At 42.0% G+C, this 26,034-nt stretch overlaps 1 protein-coding gene and 1 long non-coding RNA gene across 2 annotated transcripts in view; one reads left to right on the top strand and one right to left on the bottom strand.

Moving 5' to 3' along the window:
* triob (trio Rho guanine nucleotide exchange factor b) overlaps positions 1–20,886 on the top strand; it is a 118,315-nt gene extending 97,429 nt beyond the window's left edge. The window contains 24 exon segments of the mRNA XM_039805510.1: positions 1,689–1,975; positions 2,080–2,250; positions 3,369–3,464; positions 3,937–4,085; positions 4,264–4,330; positions 4,417–4,520; positions 4,694–4,763; positions 4,932–5,021; positions 5,131–5,223; positions 5,338–5,388; positions 5,538–5,615; positions 5,976–6,167; positions 8,211–8,388; positions 8,634–9,529; positions 10,544–10,794; positions 10,914–11,043; positions 11,142–11,169; positions 11,434–11,596; positions 11,795–11,916; positions 12,175–12,253; positions 16,971–17,171; positions 17,296–17,434; positions 17,618–17,804; positions 17,984–20,886. Coding sequence (XP_039661444.1) covers positions 1,689–1,975; positions 2,080–2,250; positions 3,369–3,464; positions 3,937–4,085; positions 4,264–4,330; positions 4,417–4,520; positions 4,694–4,763; positions 4,932–5,021; positions 5,131–5,223; positions 5,338–5,388; positions 5,538–5,615; positions 5,976–6,167; positions 8,211–8,388; positions 8,634–9,529; positions 10,544–10,794; positions 10,914–11,043; positions 11,142–11,169; positions 11,434–11,596; positions 11,795–11,916; positions 12,175–12,253; positions 16,971–17,171; positions 17,296–17,434; positions 17,618–17,804; positions 17,984–18,411 — 4,250 coding nt within the window. The 3' untranslated portion in view covers positions 18,412–20,886.
* On the bottom strand, positions 13,515–13,915 carry LOC120562067. The gene is made up of 3 exons (XR_005639683.1): positions 13,855–13,915; positions 13,657–13,753; positions 13,515–13,558 (listed from the first exon to the last, which is right to left on the bottom strand). It is a non-coding gene; the product is annotated as an uncharacterized LOC120562067 (long non-coding RNA).
* Positions 20,887–26,034: the final 5,148 nt, after the last annotated feature.

Raw genomic sequence — 26,034 nt, 5'->3', positions numbered from 1 at the left:
GAGCGTATTGAGAGACTTTTAATGAGAACTCTGTGTTCCTGGAATGTGTCCCAGTCCTAGTTTTTGATAGATACGTAGTAAGAGGTACTCTCCTCATGCTTGGGTGATTGCCGAAGCTCTTCAAAGTCAAATCTAGAGGGTTATTTTTCTTTGCTCTCGTAATGGCAGCAGAGTAAGGGATACTCTTAAATCATGTTACCTTGTTTTGAACTATGAGGTCTTAGAGGAGGTCTTGTCCAGGGAATGATGTGTGGTGTCAGAGTTGGGCTCATGTTGCACAGTGTGAGAGCACACAAACAAATCCAACTTCAACATTATCATACAAAGCAGCAGTGGATTCAGGCTGTCTGAGAGGCAGGGGCGTAAAATAATAAAAAGGGGGGGCACTGTTAAGTGTACTGACCCGCTGTGTTTTAATGTACTGGGTAATGTCATTTTTCCCACCGTGCGCTATATTAGAATCAATGCGACATACCTTACAAAAAGCGTGGAGGTTGTCGATATGACTATGTAAGATGCATGTATATTGTTGCGCCCAACACTGTTGAAATTTACAGCTATATTTCTTTGCGGGAACACCGCCTTCACCTGCCATTTTTATTGGCTCGCTTTCAGGTCTGAACTTTCCACGAAGTTTGCGCAGAGATCAACTGCGCAGCTGGGTTATAGGTTGTCAGGTTGAGGTGACAAACGGGTTGAAAATTGTATATGGTGTGTGGATTGTGTGAATAGGATGCATTTCATACAAGATCTGGCAACAGGTCAACATTAGACAAACATATTGGTCCGATTATTTATAAAGGAGTTTGGGCCATGCAAATTACGGGGGGAGTATCCCGGGAGAAATAACAAACCAGGAGGGGTCCGGGAGATAGGGCTAAAAAAAACGGGAGAATACCGGGAAAAACGGGAGTGTTGGCAGGTATGGTGTTAGGGTAATGTAGGAGAAAGGGGTTGAGGCTAAAGATAGGATGGATCGAATGAGCAGACTAGTAAGACAGAGGGATGGATCTTTGAAGCATTCAGACAAAGCCTCTAGTAACCCTTTATCCTGTCTTTTTTTTTTCCATCGCTCCATCACTAGTTGAAGAAGAGCTTTCCTCCTACAGATTCCCTAAGGCGAGCATCACTGTGAGAAGGCCAGCCTGCCTACTGCACATAACACATACAAACCCTGTACAAACAAACAGAAGCACACGCATTGTTATCATATACCCTGTTTTCCCTCAGTGTTTCTCACTCTATGCAAACTCACATATGCATATATGGTGACTACATGTAAAATGTTGTTTATTGTTTGTTACACAACTTGAATACATTAACTACTGATGAACAAAGCTTCAGGCTTTACAAGCATTTCTGATGTAATCTTTTTACAGCACCAGACATTAATCAAATGGGTTAGTTGTGTCTAGGTTTAGTCCCTGAATTGAAAGACCTGTGAACCAATGACAAGAAAAACCACTGCTGTTAGTATTGGCCAACTGATTGGAGCATTTTGATTCCTGACTACACCAAGCAGTGACATCATCAGATTGTCTTAATTTAGAATGACTAATAGCACATTCCAATCTTGTGTTTTGATTGTTTTGGTGCGATAACCCCTTTTGTGTGCATTCAAATCACAGACTATACTTGTGATAATAGCAATATCAACCTTCTCTTTCTTTTCTCCTGTTCACCCTTAGACACCTTGTCTGTATCCAGTAACGACGCCCTACACCCAGGCTCCAGCCAGACGCTGGGTCCACACAGCTCACCAGGACCCAAACGTCCTGGGAACACCTTACGGAAGTGGCTGACCAGCCCAGTGCGGCGGCTGAGCTCCGGCAAAGCTGATGGCCACGTCAAGAAGCTCGCCCACAAGCACAAGAAGAACCGGGAAGTTACAAGGAAGAACATGGACACAATGGCCGGCTCGCAGAAGGACTCTGACGACAGCGCCGCCACGCCACAGGACGAAACACTGGAGGAAGTAAGAACAGATAAAGCAGTGGATAACCGACCCTGCCAGATGATTCAAAGAGTTTTGGTTCCGACCTACCAACTGACAATCATTGTTCTCCTCTCTGTTTCTAGCGAATGCGTAATGAGGGGCTGAGCAGTGGTACCCTGTCCAAGTCTTCCTCATCAGGCATGCAGAGCTGCGGTGAGGAGGAAGGAGAGGAGGGGGCTGATGCCGTCCCTCTACCTCCACCTATGGCCATCCAGCAACACAGCCTGCTGCAGCCCGACTCCCAGGACGACAAGGTTGGTCACGCAGGGCAATCTCAATATATTTAAAATGGGCCAAACATGCTTTGCTTCATCAGCAATACAGTGGCACACAAATACATGTATAAAATGTTTTGTCAATTAACTGAGGGGAGGTTTGCACATGTGTAAGATAAGATAACACAGATAAGTTTAAGGACCCCCTCAAAAACGAGATGGTGCATCTCAACGGGTTACTCCTAATAAAGAAATTCCCAACACATAAGTGCAAGAACACAAAATTCTTTTTTGCTAATTCCTTAAAATATTTTATCAACATTAATCTTAATTTAAGCAGAGTTTTGTGTTTGGTTCTATGTAGAGGTCCACACAAAGCTTACACAATCTAAACTTTTACTTTGGCACTAATAACCTTTCTTGTTTTTCTCTTATTTCCTTGATGGTTGCATGTTCCTCCTTTCAGCATTACGTTGATTTTTGTTCTGCTTCTCTTCTTTCCCAGTTTCCCTATCTCTCCATGTAAACAAGCCACTCCATCTCCACTTTGGATCCTTCTTTATTCAACTTTTTTCTTTTTCTTTCTTCAACTAAATGTCATTCCTGTGGAGTGTAATTGTTCTACTGTTGCTGAAGTGGATACTCCATCCATGTGTTGCTGCAGTTGTGAGGTGTTTGTGGGACTAAATGGTGAATTCCCATTAAGTCTGGTTTTGAAAAGTTGCCTTTTAAAAAACGTTGCCTGCTGCAATGGCTCTGTTGCGGAGGCAAACATTCTCTCCAATGGAGTATTAAGCAACAATGTTTGCTGTATATAAGTTGTTTGACCAATCATGGCGCTCGTGCTTGAAGAGCAGTCCAATCCTAGAGCTTGCCATTGACCTAAACCCTCCTCATAACTGTTAACCCTGTTGACTCCAACTTGGCCCCAGTTAACCCTTTTATTAGGGAGATCACACCCACCAAGTCCTTATTTGGACATGTGGAATATCGGGGTCCAAACTCAACAATGGTGAGCCTGATCACATTCACAGTAGTAGCCGTTTGAGAATGTATGACTCCTGTTCGAATGCAGCTCTGCCAAGTGTTACATTTGTCATGTTTTACACCTTAACCATTAACTTTCCTTCTTTCTTCCATTTTCTCTGTCCTATCAGTCTGCATCTCGTCTGTCCGCTCGTCCCAACAGTTCAGAGACACCCAGTGCTGCTGAACTGGTCAGTGCCATCGAAGAGCTGGTGAAGAGCAAGATGGTGAGAAAAAAAATAATAAACAAAACTCACAAGTACACGCAAAGGTGCCGCATTTATACACAGAAGACTTCTGATAGATTACAAGCACACACACACACACACACACACACACACACACACACACACTGTTGTTCTGGTGTTATTGACAGAGAATGGCATCATGGCCTAACTATTCATCTGTCAGGACTGTGACTCACTATGCCAGCTGTCCACTCTTCCAACAAATGGGCATCGCACTGGCCAATATCCCCAACACACATGCCCACTGGCTTACACACAGTGTGGACACATATCAAAGTAAAGTTAATACCTTTTAAATGAAACCTGCTGTCTAAAAGATGAGACCACATACTGTAAATACTCTTTCAGCTGTTTTTTCCAGCTCAGTGACAGTTCCTTTTTTCTTCAATCTTCTGTTTTTCCCCCTTTGCACTCTGGTCCTCTCCTTGCCTCTGTCCTCGTCTTTCCTCAGTCACTGGAGGATCGTCCCAGCTCTCTGTCGGTAGAGCAGGGCGACAGCAGCTCTCCCTCCTTCAACCCCTCCGACAACTCCCTCCTCTCCTCCTCCTCACCCATCGATGAGTTGGATGAGCGCAAGTCCGGCTTCTTCAAGAGAAGACAGTAAGTTATAAGCCTGTGTCGTGTTAGTGTATTGATAAACAAAAGCTGCTTGAGTTCAATCAGTGAATCACGTTTGTCTTCATCTGTGTGCTTATATGGAACATTTCTGATGTTCATCCACAGCTGAGTGCATTACATTTGTATTGCACAGTGACAATTTCTGTTTTGTGTCTTCCAGTTATGTGCTTCTGGAGCTGGTGGAGACTGAGAGAGACTATGTCAGAGATCTGGGATCAGTGGTGGAGGTAAAAAAAAAAAAGACATTCAGAGATTTCTTTTTGGTCGGTGTTTGCTGTATGTTTTACAAACGAGTCGACCTTTCTTCCCTCAGGGCTACATGAGCAGGATGAAAGAAGAAGGAGTTCCAGATGACATGAGAGGAAAAGACAAGATCGTCTTTGGAAACATCCATCAGATCTATGACTGGCACAAAGAGTATGCTTGGCAGTCTTATCCAGTTAACATGCCCTACAATATCCACTACAATTTTTTATTAGAGTTGCATTATCTGCCACAGCGTGCAGACGGACAATATAAAGTAAAAATACAGGCAGTACCAAGTTCCTTAGCAGATTTAATCACGTATTTCTCTCTTGATTGGTCCCCAGTCTTTTCCTTGGAGAGCTTGAGAAGTGTTTAGAGGATCCTGACAGGCTGGCTCCTTTATTTATCAAACAGGTGAGGAACCTATTCACATTTGTTTAGCATTACATTTTTTGTTGAAGGGTGGATTGTCAAGTCAATTTTATTGAATTTAAAAGAGAGAGCAAGGAAATAATAGTTTAAACTATCATTTTTTTCACTTCTAAAAGCTACCTTTGTTTTCTGGTTTTGTTCCATTTGCAGGAGCGGAGGCTACACATGTACATCGTGTACTGCCAGAACAAACCTAAATCTGAGCACATTGTGTCAGAGTACATTGACACTTACTTTGAAGTAAGATTATTTTTACAACTACCCAGGCCTATAGAATGTTCTCTATGTTGTATTATCCAGGTAATCACTATTTTATTATAGAGATAATAATATGTGTATCTTTCATCAGGACCTCAAGCAGCGATTGGGCCACAGATTGCAGATTACTGACCTGCTAATCAAACCCGTCCAACGTATAATGAAGTACCAGTTGCTACTGAAGGTAAATCTACTGTAGTGTTCTTACTTTGCAGGCTGCATTCACACTAAGTAAAAGTAATTTTCATATTGATCAACACAATAAAAAAAATTTCTAAACATTTGACCTCTTTAACAGGATCTTCTCAAAATTTCTAAGAAAGCTGGAGTGGATACGACAGAGCTGGAGGTAATGTGATGCCCAGATTGCCAAGTGATGATGTATAATAATCTATTTTTTATACTAAGACTCACATTCTAATCCTCTATCTTTTTTTTTACTTGACTCTCTTGAAATTCGTCTCTTAAAGTTTGTGTTACTCTCATGTTCTACTATAGAAAGCTGTAGAGGTGATGTGTGTGGTCCCCAAGCGCTGCAATGACATGATGAATGTTGGGCGCCTTCAAGGCTTCGATGTAAGACCGCTCTTTATCCTCTCAGAAGTTTGTGCATGTCTGTGCCTGTCTGTGTGTGTGCTTGGACAACTATACTGAATTAAATAAGGTAGCAATGCAAATAGTTTACTGTGTACCCTGCAGAAATCAATTTCTAATTTCAGTCAACTGCCTCTAGGTGTCAGTGTGCACTAATTTTTGCACATATGTAGTACTGTAGGTAGTTTGTGATGTATTAGACATTGCTTTTGTTTTTGCCCGTCTCTTGCTTATTCAAAATTTTATTTATGAAAACTGGCAGTCAAAACATTGAAGAGCATGCTGTCCTCCGCTGTCCCTGTTTTCTGATTTTCTTTCTCTCTGCTCTCCCTCTTTCTTCAGGGTAAAATTGTGGCGCAGGGAAGATTGCTCTTACAAGACACCTTCATGGTGGCAGACCAGGATGGAGGACTTCTGTCCAGGATGAAAGAGAGGAGAGTCTTCCTGTTTGAGCAGATTGTCATCTTCAGTGAGCCCATAGACAAAAAGAAGGGCTTCTCTTCTCCTGGCTACCTCTTCAAGAACAACATCAAGGTAAGTGCAACTCAATAAAATGTTAGAGCAAGCTACAGTTAGAGCAAAATAAAAGCCTCCCACAGTTGATAAAATTACACTGTCCATGCAGGGGTTAAAGTGGGCTCTGGCAGTTTGGTGGAACCCTACGATCTGGGCGGAGGGTGTGCTAACACCACACCAAATTCCATTCTCAAATTTAACATTTTAAATTCTAAAGATGCTGACTGAGTAGCAAGATTTGAATTCAATTGTGATTCTGTGAGAATTCACAGATCCAGTTTCTCTTTTTTAATCGTCCCCATAACATTTAAAGGAATCTACATGCATGTGTGTGTGCTCAAATATAGAAAGAAAATAAAGGATACAATATGAATTACTAAACATAGATTAATTAAGAAGTTCCCCATACTTTTAGAGTTACACAGCACATTGGCCAGGAGTCATACTTGATGCCTCCTAGCCTATCTCAAACATCTCTCTCAGATAAGGCCAGGGATGATTGGGAATGTCTTGCTGCTTGTCTGCCTAATCTCTGGGATCTCTGTTTTCTTCATTTTCAATCATGTCGCCGTCCATACTACTAGTGCTAACGTTACCACCATCATGTTGCAATTATTTGCCGCAAATGAATGCAGAATGCGGCCGAATCTGTCGAGTCATCTTGTAGTGGTGCGTTACATGCAACGTAGCCTACAGTATATTCCCATCCAATTAGATTGAATTCGGTATTGATCACGTGAAAAATAATAACGGTAACTCCAGTGAAATTATTTGAAACTTGCTAGTGAGGACTAGATTAGGACCGTATTTAAAGCTGATGCTGGTTTCAAACTCCCCCCCTCCCCAGGTGTGTCTGTAAAACACGGACAACTTCTCTCTTTTGATGCTTGGGAATGACGTTGCGTGTAGCAACGTGAAACCTAGCTAACAGGTGAAGAACACAAACAACTAAATCACTAGCTAACCTACTTTAACTGTGCAGGAACTATAGACCAATACAACAACAGGCTTAAATGAACTGACAACATAAGTTATACGACTTACAGTTCTCAAGGACGACACACACGATCTCAACTGATTATCCTCCGGACAGCAGTCTCTTTTCTTTTTTTTTCACTTTTTTCTGTGTGCACGCGCCCGCCCCGGTGTGAGGCGCGTGTCCGCGCTATTCTCCGACATTACGACCTCTTGTACAAAACTAAAGTAACGAGCCAATTTTTAAAATGTAAGGAGTAGAAAGTACCGATATTCGTGTTAAAATGTAAGGAGTAAAAGTAAAAAGTCGGCACAAAAAAAAATAGTAAAGTAAAGTAGAAATATCCGAAAAATCGACTTAAGTACAGTAACGAAGTATTTGTACTTCGTTACTTCCCATCTCTGATTATCGCGATACTCAATAATGTTATCCCATATTTTCCTCATTTTGTGCAGCCCTACACTACACAGCACTTCAAGAAAACTCCCTTTTAAAGCTAGTTCACCTGTTACTCTCGTTGTGTTCTTCTTCCAAAACAGTGGTCACCAGGTGCAATTGACTGGAGTAAAACAAAATGATGACTAGTGTGTTAACTGCATGCCATATTGCCTCCTAAGTTACAGTATGACCGGTTGCTGACAATCATTTAAAAGTCTATTTTTTGTAAACGGAGGCCGACGCAGTTACTCCACATAAAACACACTGGGGCTACATTCACTTCCAGGTTACTTCACGATGAAGAATGAGGGCAAAACAGCATCACCAATCTATTTAAACTAATATTCTCTGTCTAGCTCAGCTAAAAACACTGGATATGCAGCATGTTACCGTATCGTTCACTACCGAGCCGGTTTGTAACCGGTATGCTACCACCATGTGATCTTCACCTGTTCAACTGACTTTACCAAATAGTTGTTCCAGCCCACTTTAACCCCCTTGTTTACTGTATGTATTGCATGTTCACATACTGATTGTACTGTAGCTTCTTATTCAAAATACTCAGCCATTTTTACTTTTTTCTTTGCCACACTTCCTCTCTCTTCCTTTTTCTTCTCTCTTCCTCCTTTCTTTTCCCATCACTTCAGGTGAGCTGGTTGGGTTTAGAAGAAAATGCAGATGACCCCTGCAAGTTCACGCTCACCTCCAGATCATCGAGTGGCAGCCTGGAGCGATACACCCTCCATTCAGTGAGCCCTGGAGTCAGTCAAGTCTGGGTCCACCAGGTCAGCCAGATACTGGAGAACCAGCGCAATTTCCTCAATGGTAAGAGTATGATGTGCCTATTACTGTGCACACAAAATTACAAGCTTACACCCAAATAATGCTGGACTTGGTCCTTTAGTGGAAATTTGCACAAGTACCATTATTTTTGAGTTTTCAATATTGTACTAGATCTTTTTCAGCCTCTTGGAACTAAATACTCTCTAGTGTTTTCTTAAGGGTTCTGTCTTGATTATTATGAGTTTTTATGCTTTTTTTGTCATCTTGCCCCTCATCCTCTCCCACAGCTCTGACATCACCCATAGAGTACCAGAGGAACCACGTGGGTGGTGGCGGGCCAGGCGGTCCACCCAGCAGTAGCAGCAGTAGTACTGGAGGCCTGCCAGGAGGCAGCAGCTCCAACAGTACCTCCAACATGGGTGGGGGAGGTGGCGGCGGTGGCTCTGGAGGATCAGGGAGCAGCTCCTCTTCTCTGTGCGGACCTCGCTCCCGACCCTCCCGCATCCCCCAGCCATCCTCACGCCTCCCCCAGCCCGTCCACCACCACCATCCCCCGGGCCCTGAGGGGCCCGACAGATCAGCAGGTATGTGGTCACCCTGCCACCCTCCGTCCCCTCAATCCCTCCCCTCTAACCCCTACTCAGACACAACCACAAATGGAGAGGTGTTGGCCTCAGAGGTCCCTAAGATGAGAATGCTGAATAGTCCTCATGGAAGTAACAGTAATAACAGTAACAGAGCATCAGACAACATGGAGGCCAATGTCAGACCGGGTCTGGGGGGCTATGAAGAAAACCAGAAACATCAAACAGCTGGAATACCACAGATGGCTGTGGCTCCTCTTAATTTGCCCCTAAAAAGCCCTCGGGTTGGGACAGTTTCTCCTCTGATTTCACCTCTGTCCCCTGGAGGTGGAGGAAAGGAAGTATTTGTCCCCTCTAGCCCAGCCCATAAAGGTAACTCTTTCTGGGCTATGGTCCCTGCTGTGCCTCCCTCTCCCGCCAGCTGGGCTGGTTCCTTCTCCTACCCCAGTGACAGTGGTGGGGGAGGGGACTCTTTGGGCAGAGGAAGCCATGGGACGCCCTCTCATCACCGCCACTCCACCCACAGTAAGGACATAGACCGCATGAGCACCTGCTCCTCCACCAGCGAGCAGTCCATACACTCCACCCAGAGCAACGGGGTAAGATGCCAAGTCGAGGCCCAGGCTTTAGTGAGGCCTAGAGCTACTCACTAGTCACTAACCCCACCCTCACTGACTGGCTGTCCGTCAGTCACCCTGCCGCTGGCTCTGAGAATGGCTTGTACATGCATCGACTACTACACTGGAGATTAACGGCTATCTGAGTGCACTAACTTCACCGACAGTGTGTGTGTGAGAGAGAATTTTCTGGCTCTCCCAGAATGTACTAACAGTGTGGATCTGACTCATAGAGCAGCTGTTGTATCTGCTTTCTTAGACTCTCTGAGCTTCAGTGTGTGTTTGCCTCTCTACTGCAGCTAATAAACACTAACAGTTGCCAAATTATAAAATTTTTTTTTTAAAAAATACCATTACATTTGATATTTTTCAATCATACTTCCATGGTAATATCCTCATGCGATAATCAATGATCTCTGGTCAAAACTTTGTCACGGATGAGGAGCTCTTTCACATTTTACCCCCTTTCTATCTTTGTTCCTTTAATGGTAAACCTCAAAACTACACCAGCTGCTGTTTGCTTTACTTCAACCTGCTCTGTCTCTCTGCAAGCTGAAAGATTGTCTTCTGTATTTTTACGTCAACTTCACTCTGTTCTTGGGAACACAAAGTTCCGTATTTCAGAACTTCTGTCTTATACAATATCTTCTTAGTCACCACTGTAGATGTAAATGATTGCTTTACCCATTTATATGCAAGATAAATAAAATAATTTTGCAATGCTTCCTGCATGCATCAAGCATAATAGCAAGGTCATTTGTGTGTGTAACCATCGATCAAATCCTGCATTTGATTGGTGTGAAGCTACTGATACACTTCTGTACTCCCCTTTTTAGCTCTGTGTGTGTGTGTGCGTGTGTGTAAGTGTGTGTAAGTGTGTGTAAGTGTGTGTAAGTGTGTATGTTGTTGGTTTGCTTGCATGTGCAGTCTAACCTTGTGCTTTGTTTAAACAGCGTTGTGTGTTTAAGTCTAAAGTTTTACACTCTTCTTTGACAGAGTGAAAGCAGTAGCAGCAGCAGTGTGTCCACCATGTTGGTGACCCAGGACTATGTGGCAGTGAAGGAGGATGAGATCAGTGTGGTGCAGGGTGAGGTGGTCCAAATGCTAGCCAGCAACCAGCAAAACATGTTCCTGGTGTACCGAGCCTCCAATGAGCACTGCCCTGCCGCTGAGGGCTGGATCCCTGGCTATGTATTAGGACATACCTCAACCTCAATCACACCCGAACTCCCTGAAGGAACCATCAAGTAAGAATACGAGACACTTGTCCTGTTTTTGAGAGGAAAACAAGCAAGTGCAAATGTCAGAATTCATCATGATTATGCAAAAACGGAATAGAAACTGAGACTGGTCTGGTTTGCTTTAGAAAATCATTATCATGGCACACAGCACTCCGTATCCGCCGAAAGTCTGAGAAAAGAGACAAAGAGGGGAGAAAGATGGAAAACGGCTATCGCAAGTCTCAGGACGGCCTGGCCAACAAAGTCTCTGTCAAGGTGGATTGTGATGATAATTTTTACAAATCCAATTAATTTGCTCTTTACATTTTTGTTTGTGCAAAACATCTAATGTTGTCCTTACATTTTCATTACAGCTTCTAAATCCCAACTTCATCCATGATGGTATGTACACGTTGTTCCTTTTGAACGAGGAGTGGGTGAGTGGGTGCATGCGGGTGTGTGTTAAAACAATCAAGGAAACCTAAAGAGAGAATGTACCAATAAACCTTAACAAATTACATTCTTGAATTGGACATTAAGGCCTTTTAAATCAATCCCCTCCTGTCATGGGCTGTTACTTGGAAACCTATAACTTTTAACATGTATAGAAATGTGTTTTAAGCTGATTTGGGATTCAAGGTTTTGACTTCTATTTTTTCTCTCCAGCTCTTCCAGAGTTCCTGATCCCTGTTAGGGATGTAGCATGTGAGGGTGGCGACAGTGTTACTTTCAAGTGCAAAGTGTGTGGTCGACCCCGGGCCACCGTCACGTGGCGGGGACCTGAGAACAACATTCTGAGCAACAACGGACAGTACAGCATCACTTACAGGTGACAGCATATATCTAGACTTGAGTTTGAAGTGACTTAATTAAAGAATCAGATTCATGGGATATGAAGCCTTAATTCTAAGAAATATAAAATGCTACTGTATGTTTGGCCATTCACAGGAAAATCTGTGGGTTGCATAATGCTATGTGATCAATAGTTTATCTCTCTCTCTCTCTCTCTCTCTCTCTCTCTCTACAGTGAGACAGGAGAGGCAGCTCTCCGTATCCTGGGAGTGTCTGTAGAGGACAGTGGTGTGTACACCTGTGTTGCCACAAATGTGGCAGGCTCTGTCACTTCCTCCGCCAGCCTCAGAGTCTCAGGTGAGAGCCCTGTCATGGTATAAACCCTTTAACTATTCATTTGCCAGTGAGCTAACTGGGTTTGTTCTGTAAAGCAAAATGATTGGGTACATTGTTGTACTTACACCACCTCAGGTAGGGTTTGAACCAGTGAAACTGTACACGTTAGTTTAACTTTAATTTCTGTTAAGCAAACAAAAAAGAAAAAGTCCTACTTAAATAGATGCTTTGAAAAGCAAGCACAGCATTGTACTTAATCCAATATAATTGTGTTCTCAGTAACCCCTGATGATGGCAGTGAAGTAATCTGGAAAAGCAGCTTTGAGTCCCACTACACAGAGATCACTGAACTAGGAAGGTAAGAATGTGCCGATTAACCCCCCTTTTATTTGAACTTTTACTGTTTGACTCTTCCTTGACCACATCAAAGCTAATACATTCTCAATATTACTGACATCGTTACCAGTTGCATTAATAGTAGGAGTTAGGTAGTTGTAAAGTAGAACTAAGGTTTTTCTTTTTATTTCTTGCTAATTGACTACAATACCTAATATATTATGACTGATCCGACAAATGTTAGTGCGTATCCTCCCCAACTGATTCTACCTGTTAAATCCAGTCCAGGCAAATACACTATAGTTACAGTAAATGGGAGGGAGAAGAAGTCACAATCACTGCATGAAAAGTGGGATTTCCGTCCCTGTAAATGCCTGTAAACGCCCGGAAATCCCCCTAATTTTCGGCAGTTATCGACAATTTACAGGCTGCGAACGTCACGTTCGTCTGTGCCATATTGTCGGAAACGAACCATGACGTATATGGAGAGCCCCCGCGGAGGTGTTAATGGATCTAATTAGAATATGAATAGGCGCCTGGCCAGAGAACGTCTGGCCTGGCTGGAATTTCCTCACTCACTATTGGCTGAAACCACTACTTTTAAACAAGAAAAATCTCTCGTGATTGGTTGACAGGTCTGTCACGGGTTAGGTTATTGGTCAACCTGGGCCATTATTATTATAATAAAATTATATATATATATATATATTTATTTATTATATTCATTTCATATATGCTATGTTGTATATTCATGTCATGATTATCATAGTTAAAATGATTTGCCAGGAACGTGCTGTTTATTCAAAGATAGAGCTTTATTGACACAAAACACAAACGCAATCAGAAAAAAAACTATGTACAAAGCATCGGAGACACACAGCACACACAACAAATATCCCACGCTCACGAGAAGCAGCACCGTCCACACCTAACCCTCGGCCGCCTCGGAGCTGGAGGTAACCGGCAGCATTCGGTCTGAATTCGGTCCATTTAGCAGACGTCTGTGGTGCCTTGTCCTGTAGGTCTATGGTGGCGCACTTCCAAATGCCCACCTCACCCGCAGCCAGCTCACTCTGTCTCGCTTCCAGCAGCTGTAAAATCAATCAATAAAGACAATCAGTACTGCGCAATGCACTGCTTACGGACACAACACATCTATGAATGCACCTGAAAAATATTCACATTAACCAAACGGATCTCATCTTACCCTCTTTTCTTCTCGACCGACTCCGAGCTGAACTCTTCACAGCTTCTGCCCGCGATGCCACATCTGGTTGTTTCTAGCTGAAGCTCCTGCGTGCTGTCTCGTAATATGTCTTACAGGCAGCTGGAAAACAATTATATGAGAGTGGTATGAATAAAAAAAAAAAACATAAGTCACAGTAAAATTAAACAAGGAAAGATGAAAAAGTAAAAAATACTTACACACAATGGCGTCATTATCAGCATCATGTAAATCTGGACTTGCAGACATAGCTCCTAGCAAATATAGGTCACAGCCTCGTTATGAGGCGAGGTTAGTCTGTAAAAAAAAAAAAAAGTATGGTTAAGATCGGTATCTATGTCCTTATACAGAAAAATTAATGAAGTTCATTCAATGAAAGCATATTCTTTAAATGTTACCCTTGCTCCGGTTAGTAGCGCTTGCTACAGTTTGTCTCGGAGTTGTGAAGACGGCGACTGCTTTCTGGAAATTACAAAATCAAAAAATACACTTTCATAAATCAACTCACCCGCTCAGCTCTGTAATGAATGGCGCTGAAAGCAGCCAGGCACACAGCTCTGTGCTGCTCGCGTTTAAACTTGGTGGGGTTTAAAACATTACTGCCAAGTCTAAGTAGCCTGTTTAACATCCAAATACAGTCATTGTACGATCAAGAGTTAATAAACAGTACAGACTAGCTCGCCGTTTCATTAATAATCATATACTTACGTTGACTTTTTCTTTTCTGTGAGCGCATCTTTGGAGCCCCGGAGGTGATATGGAGGAGAGAAAAAAACCCTCTCCAAACGTCTTGAACAACTCCTGTGTGTTTCCAAGTGAAGTCTGACAGAGTGTACAGACAACTCTTTTACCATTTGGCCTGAAATATTCCCACATTTCAGAAGTTTTTGCTCTAACTCTCGGACTCATCTCCCGAGTCCCGCCGCTATTTTCAAATCGAAGCAGTGAGGGTGGGGGCAGAGCCATGTCTTTCTCTATCACTCTGGGTGGGGTTAGGGGGCGGGGCAGAGATACAAAGAGGAGCGGATTAACCAGCAGGGCGCGAACAGCGCACACACTGGTGTGGAGGTGAATTACAGTGAGATTTAATGGAATACTGGGAAAGCTTAATAACAATAGGACAATTGAAGTCTAGATTATGAGGCCATTTCAGCAGAGCCAACAGCTTCATATGCCATGGACATGTGAATGTGGTCCTGAATTTGCCAGTATTTTAAGAAGACAAATGGTTGGGACCTTGTCATGCAATGACAAAGCTGATATGCTTTATGTGAAGCACAGTAATCTGGTGTCAGCAGAAAGACTTCTCTTAAAAAAACTGTACAGTGGTGCCTCTGTCTCCATTCCACCAGACAATGTTGGATGAGCAAGACCAAAGAAAGGCCACTGTAGTCATGTCACTATGCTCAGTGGTTGAGCTCTATGGAGACTGTGAATGAATCATGGAAATAAAAATCTACGGTGCCGCATACTGACAAAAATCCCACTTTTCATGCAGTGAATTTCAAGTAAAGCATTCATTAAATGATTTGAAAGTGTACCTGAGATCCATAGTGAAGAAAAAGTAACGTATAGCATTTATCAGTTTTCCATCGCTCGGAGATTCCGGTATCTGTTCATCACTGCCTGCTACCGTGAGGCTTTCACCCAAAGTCTCTGCCGATGATCGCGAGGTCTTCACCCAAAGTCACAGTTGTTTGCTTACTGTGTCTGATGGCTCTCCACTGTGCATCAAGGGCATGGCTAACGGCTAACAGACCACTCTCCACGGCTGGCATGATGTTGAACTGTTCTATCACCCAACTAAAGAAATTCAACAACTACACCACTCCATCGTGCATATCTATCAGTTTTAAACAACTTGGACTCCTTCGCAGGCCCCGTTACATTCACAGAAGTTGCGGTCGAAAGTTTGTTTTCTCCCGGTCTGATCACATCATCCCATTCCTCTGGTCTGGCGTGCGCACCGTCGCATCTCGAACACGTCGTCAGGGCACTGCCACTCCTCGAACTAGTAACGCTGGAGTTTCCATGACAACACTTCGCACTGATCGGGAGGGAAAACGTGGAAAATGTGGAGTGGACCTCAATCTACCCCAGCTAATACAGAGACTCACTGCTGCATCAAATATCAAAATTGAACTTTTCAATACACAATCCATCACAAACAAATCTTGCCTCATACATGACCATATTCTGGATAAGTGTTTGGATATGATGTGCCTTACAGAAACTTGGCATCAACCAGATGTTTATTCTTTTTGAAATGAGACCTGTCCTCCTGGCTACTGTTACTTACAGAAAGCCCGCAGCACAGGCCGTGGTGGTGGTCTGGCTGTCATCCACCGAAGTGATCTGATCTTGTCCCCTATAACCCTGCCTGAGCTGTCTTCGTTTGAATGCCTTGGGTCATTTAAGGGTCAGTCCTTGGCCCCATCCTCTTCATCATTTACATCCTCCCTCTCGGCCATGTCATTGGCCGCTATGGAGTCTCATTTCACTGCTATGCTGATGACACACAACTGTACATGAAATCGAAAACACACCTCTGCAGCTTCACCAATATCATCTCCGTCTTCAGCACTCACCACCTGTCTGGAGGAGATAAAGGTGTGGATGAAACACAATTTCCTCCAGTTAAACAGCTCCAAAACTGAGGCAATTCTTGTTGGCACCTCACATCAAATCCAGTCTTCCTCCATAACCGGTATAACTATCTCTGGTCATGACATTCCCCTCTCCACAACTGTCACCAATCTTGGTGTAAGATTTGACTCACAACTCACCTTTGAAGCCCATATCAAAAACCTCTGCAAGATTTCTTTCTACCAACTCCAAAATATTGCAAAACTCCATTCCACACTCACCTTAGCAGATGCTGAAAAACTGGTCCACGCTTTTGTCTCATCCAGACTGGATTACTGTAACGCACTTCTCATCGGGATCCCTAACAAAAGCCCGCATGCAGGATCCTGATGAGAGTGGGAAAATATGACCACATCACACCCATTCTCCATTCACTTCACTCGTTTCCCGTTTCTGCCAGGATTGAATACAAGGTCTCCCTTCTTAACCACCAGTGCATCAATGGAAATGCCCCCCCTCTCACACACCTGAGAGAACTACTCACCCCTCTAACTACAACTCGATCCCTCCGTTCAACAATCTCAAACCGCCTCCTTCTCCCCAAGACTAAGCTCAGCACCATGGGTAATCAGGCTTTCTGTTCTGCCGCTCCTCGGATTTGGAATGCCCTCCCCGACCATCTGAGGGCACCTCAAACTACTGAGACTTCTAAAAAAGGACTAAAAACATTTCTTTTTAGCAGAACTTATGAGTGTTAATTAACCCTGCAAGTCTATTTGTATTTTATATTGATGTTCTTACCATGTTTTTATGATCTTAACTGTAGCACTATGAGATTTGCTCCAAATGTAAAGTGCATTACAAATAAAATCTATTATTATTATTATTATTATTATATATTCTTCTAACCCTCGCTTGTGCTCCCCAGGGGCCGGTTCTCAGTGACTAAGCGGTGTGACCAGAGAGGGAGTAAACGGACAGTTGCAGTGAAACACATTAACAAGAAGCTGCTGCGTCGAGAGCAGGTGCTGCAGGAGGTCAGACTCCTCCAGACTCTAGACCATCCCAACCTGGTCAAGCTGCTGGACACGTATGAGACGGCCAACAGCTACGTACTCGTACAAGAGCTGTAAGTACAGTTGTGTTTCCCTGTGGCTGTTGTGACTCCTCATTGTTTTAAAGATGTATTAAAACAAATTGTGAATTTCAAGTCGCCAATGACATACAAATGCAATATGCGTTTGTATTTTCAGGGCAGACCAGGGACGTTTCCTGGACTATGTAGTGAGCTGGGGCAACCTTACAGAGGAGAAGGTGGCTCTCTACCTCAGAGATATTCTTGAAGCTCTCCACTACCTGCACAGCTGGAAGATAGCACACCTTGATCTCAAAGTAAATACATATTCTGAGATCAGTGTAGAGCTAAAGAATTAGTAGATTATTAGTAGTTTGTTAAGTATCACAAGAGTCAGCTTAAAACAATAAAAGCTGACTCTCAGTTTGGCCCAGTGGATGTTCTGCTGTTAAGAACAATGTTTTTTCTGGGTGTAATGTTCCTTTTCCCTGCTCCCGCAGCCAGAGAACATTGTGGTGGAACATGCGTCTTCCCAGCCAGTGATCAAGCTGACAGACTTTGGCGATGCCATTCAGCTGAACCCTTCCTCCTTCTACATCCATCCTCTCCTGGGGAGCCCAGAGTTTTCTGCTCCTGAGCTGATCCTGGGTCAGCCTGCCTCACTGATGTCTGACCTTTGGAGCTTAGGTCTGTAACTAAGCACAAGTAGTTTGTAAATTATATATAACACCATAAGAAACTTATTTATAAACACATAGTTTGGTAATATATTGTGCAGGTGACTTGATAAACATAACCCGTAATTTCCTGTTGCAAACTATTTTATTGATTTATCTCCTGGTGTATTGACTGGATGATTTATACAGGGGTGGTGACCTACGTTGTACTTAGTGGCGCCTCTCCCTTCCTGGACGAGAGTTTGGAGGAGACGTGTCTGAACATCTGTCGCCTGGACTTCAGCTTCCCCGAGGATTACTTCCAGGGTGTGAGCCCAGCTGCCAGGGACTTTGTCTGCCTGCTGCTCCAGGGCGAGCCGGAGCGACGGCCCTCTGCAGCGTCCTGCCTGCAGGAGCCCTGGCTCCTGCCTCGAGGTGTGATCAATTTTGACGCTGGCCATGCCACCTTAAATCTTACGCAGCCACCGCCGCTGCCAACATCTCAGAATCATCACACCTCACATCTGGATACCTCCAGACTCATTTCCTTCATCGAGAGACGGAAACACCAGAACGATGTTCGGCCCATTGGCACCATTAAGGCCTTCCTTCACAGCCGCCTGCTCAACCACATCTAACAAACAGCTCACTAGGTAGATGTGACAGCAACATGTACTGTAGAGACCTGTTATCTGCATTGTTGTGGTATAGAAGGAATTCCTGACTGGCCAGCACACTATGGAGGATGGGTAACAAGTTAACTTTGTTCAGTTGCACTGTGTTACTGAGAGGACCACCAGCAACTTTTCCACAATGATCACCTTTTCCTTCACTAAGCCACAAAAGTCCTGCTGCTGCTGACTGAGCGACTCTGCTGATAAACCCTTTGACTCTCCCCAACTCCCCTCCTGAACACACCTTGGCATATTGTCATTATGCCTGCACAACAAATGAACTGCTGGAATCAGTTTGAGCTTTCAAACCTTGACTTAGCAGGGAGAGAAAACCGAGCTTTCTCAACAAGCTTTTCTCAGCAAGCTTGAGCAAGTCGAACAGTGCTGAACAGAGAAAATATGATACTGTATAATAAGAGAAATTCAGGCTGCTTTCGGTTGAACACGAGAAAATGTTTTTTTGTAATGAGAGATTACTTTTTTGTAAATGAAACCATGTACAGTGAGGAAACAGAGAACTGTCTTTATTCGTACCTTTTGGAAAACAAAGGTGAGTTAGTACGTAAAATAAAAACAAAGGAGGAGTGAGATGTGTGAACAAAGTGGCACCCATCAGCAGGGTCCACTTATTCTAGAATAAGATAAAGACCAAAACCATGTTTTCCACAAACACATTATAGTTACATTCAGTGCAATAGTTTGCTTATCTTTATGTCCCTGTTCAATTTAAAAGGTATAATCTTTTCAGTTTGTGACACTAAGGGAAACTAAATTAACTTCAACAAGCTATTCGGCAAAGCTTCTCCGGTTTTTACCTGCATTCGCCTTATTTGTAAATAACGAATTCCTGCCTTTCATTATCATTTTGAAGAATTTGTCTCAAATGAACAAAAGCTATTTCATTTGCCGAGTATTAGTGACTCCATGCAGTTTGTTAGGTAAGTCGCTTCCTGCGGAACCTCAGCAGCTGGATTTTCACCATGAACAAACCGCTACTAGAAATGCACTCGTATTTTGCATTAATTCCCATGTGCAATGTTGCAGCTTTAACATTTATGCAACTATTTATGAAGACTTTGTGTTGTAGCCGTATTCTTAAAAAGGCATGTACGTACCTGGTACTGCGATAGATGTCTGTATTGTGTTAACTCTTACGTATTAAGTTCAGTATTAATATCTGCGAAACCCCCCCCAGACAAGAGGTGGGTTTTCAGAAATAATGTATAAAAAAATGTGTATCTATAAAATATAGGCACTTATGCTTTCATTTTGTCATTGTTCTGTTTTTATTTTCTGTAACAATACCAAAGTTGACTATGCTTTTTTTTTCCTGCTCAAATGTTTAGATTTTTGTTTCTCATGTTAAGTTATAACAGACCACACTGAACCAGGACATGTGAGTGTTACACGGGTCCAGTCTGGATTTATTTATTCTTATTGTTATAAGAAATTGTTTGGTGGATTTTTGCTGAAAAAAAACAACAATATTTCACTTGTCTTTTTTCAAGCTGTGCACAAAGTGGTTTGCTGTGTAAGTTTGTTTGGCTTTTGTAGGTAGATACTGGTGTATGTCGCTCGATTTTTTTAGCATCTCAGTTGTACGTCATAAGACAGACTTGGTTGACATTTTTACCAAGCAAAAGGTCTGGAAAAATGTCTCATCGTGGACCATTTACCACAGACTTTAATTTATTGAAGAATGCATTAAACCTTTTAGGAGACACCCAAATATTGTACCACCAACAGTTCAAATGTATCCCTTTGATAAATTTCATTCAGCATTAACAGGTATCTGCCGTGAAAGAGGTCTCTTCCAGTTATTTTCATTTGAATAAGTTGATGTATTTCGGTTACAAAGTTGTTGAAAACTTTTTTTTTAAGTGCCAGTTGAGGGAGCCAACCTAGAGAGGTGGGTGGAACTTAAAACGTGCAAACTTTCTTATTTTATCTGAAGGCTGTAAGAGTTAATATCTGATTTAATGTTAAACAAGTCAATAACATGTTGAGTTAAATGACTTTTGTCGGTCTGTACAGTCTTTCATTTTGTGTCATTTTTATTTATTGGTGTGGATCTAGGTTTCCCAAAATCATGCTGTTAATCGGTTTATCAAAATCAAATTCTCTTAAAGCCTATTCATGGAAGAATATGATCTAAGTAATAAAATGCCTTTGGGAAACCCAGCCTATACATGATGTAAAGATGTACAGAGAGGGCTGGGCAGTTTGCCCACACCCAGGATGTAAACCTCTTAACTATGTCATATTTTAAATACACATAGAACAAGACTGCAGCAATGTCATTTTGAATGTCTTATTATGACTTATTTTTACTTTTGCATGTATATTTCTTTGTACAGAAGATTGTGTTTACATGTTACTAAGTGTTGTAAATATCTTATTTTGTCCTGTTATTTTGCCATTAAACGTACAAGGAACAACTGGTGTCGCCGAAACTTTGTGTGCACGTACAGTACACTCACACTCACACACACCCACACATGAAAACGTTTGCCTTGAAACTGGTATTATTCATTCATTATTTCCCATAACCTTTGAGGGATGGAAAGCGAGACAATGCTGTTTTCCTGGAATGATTAAATGGCAGGGAAAACCCCTGAACAACAACATGAATCAAAATGAATCAAAACAGCAATCATAAAAATCTTCTTTACGGTGACATACAGGCTTATTTTACACTGAAAATTTGTTTTCACTTTAAACTAGGAGCCGTCAGAAAAGCAACACCTCGGCTTCAACGTGTGGTTTGAGGTTCTTTTCATATTCTTGCATACAGATGACCATGATTGTGTTATGTAGGCCAATGAGTGGAAGTCCTTTGTTTCCATTATAAGACAAAAACAAGAAGAACGTGCACATAATACTAAGCGAATGCATTTACTCTGATGAAGATCTGTGTCTGTGATAACCCATGAAAAAAGAACCAGAGAAGAGGTGTTATGATCTTATCTGTCCTCTGCAGATGCTGCTGCTGTGCATGAATCAGTAGACCGTACAATTTCCCCACCTCCTTAACCCACTTCCACTGTGTTTCACTACATCAAAAGAGAGAAGTTACCAGAAAGACATTAGTTAATGCTTTGATGCACATGTATGTTTTCTTTAAAGACACCACAGACAATGTATTATTAGGATGTCATTTATTGTAGCCTTGTAAATTGAACACATTTAAATATGTATTTAAATGTTTGTTTTGCCAGTTCACCTGCAGTACCTGTGTTGCTGCAAGCGACTATACGGAACAAAATATGTACACGTGACTGACACCTTCTTATCAGGTGTGAAATATGTGTTGTTTTTCTCCGCAACAGCAGCGGCAAATATTTTGCATGAAACCACAGAGGTCATGTTTGTCACAATCTCGTGCTTGTAATCTCATGCAAGAGCTGTTACATGTAAAGGTGGAACATCCTGGCATGGTGTCTCTTTTGTTATGGTTTACACATCTGATTGGTCTACTAACAAATGCTGCATATTTCCATTATTGATTATATGATTTCTTTGACCATTTCTTCCAGTATCCAGACAATATTTCCCCTTCTTTAACAGCTCATCTATGGTGGCTTCTGGGTAATCTTCTGTCTCTGTCACCCACTGAATTCAGCTTTCAGTCATACACCGAAATCCCTGTCTGACACACTGTTTTCATGGTTTAAACAAGTGAAACCCTGAGAAACGCTGGATGACAGAGATATCAAGTCATCTAGGCCTATGCCCATTAGTTTCTCTCTGCACTTTCTGAAAAATACTTAGAAAGTCAATCAAAATGACATGATTGTCACCTACACACAAACAGTATGGACTGTAAAATGATTATCAAATGTACAGTACGTCTTTTCAACCAGGTTCTGCAACACCACTTGGTGGCACTAGAGAACTGATTGAATGGTTTAATAATCACCAGCGAGGATATTGTACCATGTGAGGACAGTCTCTCACATTGTGGAAAACAACAGAAACCAACAAGTTTCCATTGTTAGATTAACAAGAAGTAAAACAGGAATAATACACCTTCTGAAAGCACCCTCCATTAGAAGTGAAGTAGGCTACTTCATTTGGCACCTCACCTTGGCTTGCATCAAATCTCTTAGAGTGTCTATTTAAAAGCTTGCATATAAACAGAAAAATATCTTTGCCCCTAAACAGTTCAGGATGATTTCATCCCACTCCTTAGTGGAGAGTTTTCAGTGTTGATAGTTTCATACAGTCTATGGTTGAAAAGTCTTAGATTGGAATGAATCAAAGTAAGTTAGGTATCTTACTTTCTGTTTTTGGTGACTTAACCAAATCATTCATGCTTGACTGTACTCCCAAATCGCGAGTGTGCATAAAGTAGAGACGGTTTAGAACATAGCCTATAGAGGAACTTTTGATAAACTACTTTGTACTAAATCATTTTTAAATATAACCATCTAAAAGTTATGAGGCTCGGGGCGATCGAAGCAGAGAAGGAAAAAAAACTAGCCACACATTTAGCACAACTTCTAATTTTCATCATACCAAAAATAATAATTCAGTTTCAGATTTTTGTTCGGCATTCACGTGGTGCACTCACGTTATCATATAACGTTAAAGTACGTGTAAAGGGCGCGTGTGCGCAAGGCGTGGATAACTTGGAACGGGGGCCGACAACGCCGCCTAGGTTTTGGCTGAGGCCTAGGACCTCTTAAAACTAACAAGATTCCAATTTAAAGATAAAAGATTAAAACAGGTCCTTTATATCGGGGGAGAGCTGTAAAACCAGTGGTGTAAAACAGCGAGTAAAAACCAGTTTGAGGGATAACAGATTTATTTAAAAAAGAATAAAACAATTAAAGTTCCTCCTTAAAAGAATTTAAAAACAAAAAGTACAACCAACTAAAATCAAGCTAAAATAGTACAGCAGAACAGGAGTGGGAGGTTAAAAAGACAGTCCACGGGTCTCCGCTGGCGACCAGCTTCTTCTCGCTGTGCTCCTCTCCTCGGGCATAGCGCGGAAGGGAGAAGTTTCACCTTCTCCCACTGTTGCCGCTAGCGATCGGTGTTTGCGTTTTCCTCGGTGTACTCTTAAGCCTGGCTCACACTACAGGAGTTTTAGGCCGATTTATGCCCGATTTACCCCTCCCGAGAATCTGAGAAAAACTCTTGTCGAGGACCTCGATCGGTTCCGATGTTCGGCGCAGATTATCTGGTAATGTGAGGCGTTCACAGATCGAATCTTGCACCTCCCGATCTGCTCGCAGACACATCGGGGCCGCCCCGATAATATCAAACATGTTTGATATCTGGGATTATAATCGGGCGTGAAACGACTATGATTACGTCAGTACTTCCACAATAGCCAATGAGAGACAGGTCTGCAAGGAGACGAAAGTGACGGAAACTTTTGAAAATGTCCGCGAAAGCAGCTGTAGTACGGGTCCGGTGGACAACTGAGTTGGAAGAAAGGATGGTGGAGATGTGGCAACAGCACGAGTGCCTGTATCATCAAAAGAGTATCATAATCGGAATGATAAAGAGAAGAGCTGGGGAGAGATTGCTTCAGATTTGGACCTACCGGGTGAGTGTACAAAGTTGCTAGCGCACTAGCTAGCAAATGTAAACATTAGATCTAGGTCAATGATCATCTGCTACATTCAGGTCTAACAAAAGATGCCGTGACACAGTATCCATTTTGTTTACATGCGCTTCCCCGTGAGATCGCGTCACGTGAGGTGCTAAATCTGGCAAGATAATCTTAAGAACATTTTGTAGTGTTTTCAAATCTTGTAGTGTGAGCATGTTTAAGATTTGAGGGAAGAAAATCTGCAAAGATTCTCCTCAAGTGTGTGCTGCAACCAGATTTCAAAATCAGTTAGGATTTTAAAACTCCTGTAATGTGAGCCAGGCTTTAGGCCTCCTCCAGACCAGGGACGATACTGTTCTCACTGGCGTCCCGGTCTCTGTGTCCTCCTACATGCTTCTGTGTCCTGCTCTGCCAGTGTCCTCCTTCATGCTCCCAGTGTCCTCCTTCATGCTCCCAGTGTCCTCCTTCATGCTCCCAGTGTCCTCCTTCATGCTCCCAGTGTCCTTCGCTCCTCCCTGTTGCTGTTCTGCCCTTTTTATGTCTAGAAACAGTCAATCCAAACCCCTGGTCCCCAGGTGCAAGTCCTTAAATCAGTCCTTCCAGAAAAACGAGTTTTTTTGTGATTGTTGCGGGCAAAAATCCTTGATTATGCGGCACGTTTTCTTAAAAAATTCAATGGAATACACGGGATATTTATGCAATTTTATGCAATGAAATTGCGGGAACTTGCAAAAATTGCGGGAACTTGCAAAAACTGCAGTTTGATAAAAAAGAGGGAAAAAAGTGATTCCCCCAACACCCTGCTTTTAAAAAAAAAAATTATTTCAAAAAATAGTTTACAGATTCAGTCATCGCAATACATAAACAAATAAAATACAAAAATATATACAAATAATATAATATGAAAGTAAAAATAAAACTCTAAACAGAGGGAAATAAAATACAAAAGAGACAGACTTTCAAAAATCGTTAATAATATAGACAGCAGGAGCACTTAAACAAAGAAATTTGAGTAGACATCAGATATTAAGATAGCTTTCTGATACCAACTTAAGAGACTCAAAGTACATGTCAAATTCAACCTCCAACACCTGCTTTTCGATGAAGTACCTTTTATGTCAATGTGAAGTACACGTCGCGTAATTACGTCACTTCATAACGTTCCCATGGAAACAGGGGAAAATGGCTGCTCTTGTGTGAAGTAAATGCAACATTTTTCAACTTTCTGCTAAGATATATGTGACTTTTTTGCAACAAAAATGCAGGGATTATGAAATCATGTAAGCCCCGCATATTTTGCGCGGAAATTTATGCGGCGAAAGTGCGGCGTATTTAAAAAAATGCGGCCCCCGCATAAATATGCGGACTTTGGCTGATTATGCATTGGATTATGCGATCGCATAATCGCGTTTTTCTGGAGGGACTGTTAAATCAAATGTCCACTGGCGGAAGTAAAACCAACATTTCAAAATAAAAGCATGCAATAATAAAAGATAAAAACACAGTAAATCCAAAGTAAAAGCATGCTTAAATAAAATCAATTTCCGCCCTGTGACATACGAACGTGCAAAGCAAGGCCTGGCAAACTCGATTCCTTTTTAGGATTCAGGTTATTCTGAGTCATTCACCAAACTGATCCGGGTTGTGCGATTCACTTGAATCACTTGAGTCAGTATTGTATGCTACATCAAAGGCGAGCTTTTGATTTGGATAAAATGCCATGTTTTCATTTAGAATCTTTTAATTTTATTTGGAAAACGTTATATCCATAAATGTAAATGGTCTGAAAGAAAACCGAATATTCTTTTAAAAATTACATGTAATTATATTTTGTAACTTTAATAGGACTGACAAATAAGAAAGCCATCTGGACTCTGAACATTTACAATGACTTACAACCTCTTTAATGTAAATTCCATGCGCCCCTTTTTCATGTATTTTATAATACAAAATTTATGTTTTCAATGTGTATGTGCATCTGTACTTGAATAATAAAGTTTTGTGAAGTAAAAAAAAAAAACATG

The sequence above is a fragment of the Perca fluviatilis genome, chromosome 7 (genome assembly GCF_010015445.1).
Source record: "Perca fluviatilis chromosome 7, GENO_Pfluv_1.0, whole genome shotgun sequence".
NCBI classification, from domain to species: domain Eukaryota; kingdom Metazoa; phylum Chordata; class Actinopteri; order Perciformes; family Percidae; genus Perca; species Perca fluviatilis.
Note: the sequence above shows the minus strand (reverse complement) of the source record. Positions and strands in the feature narration are given on the sequence as shown.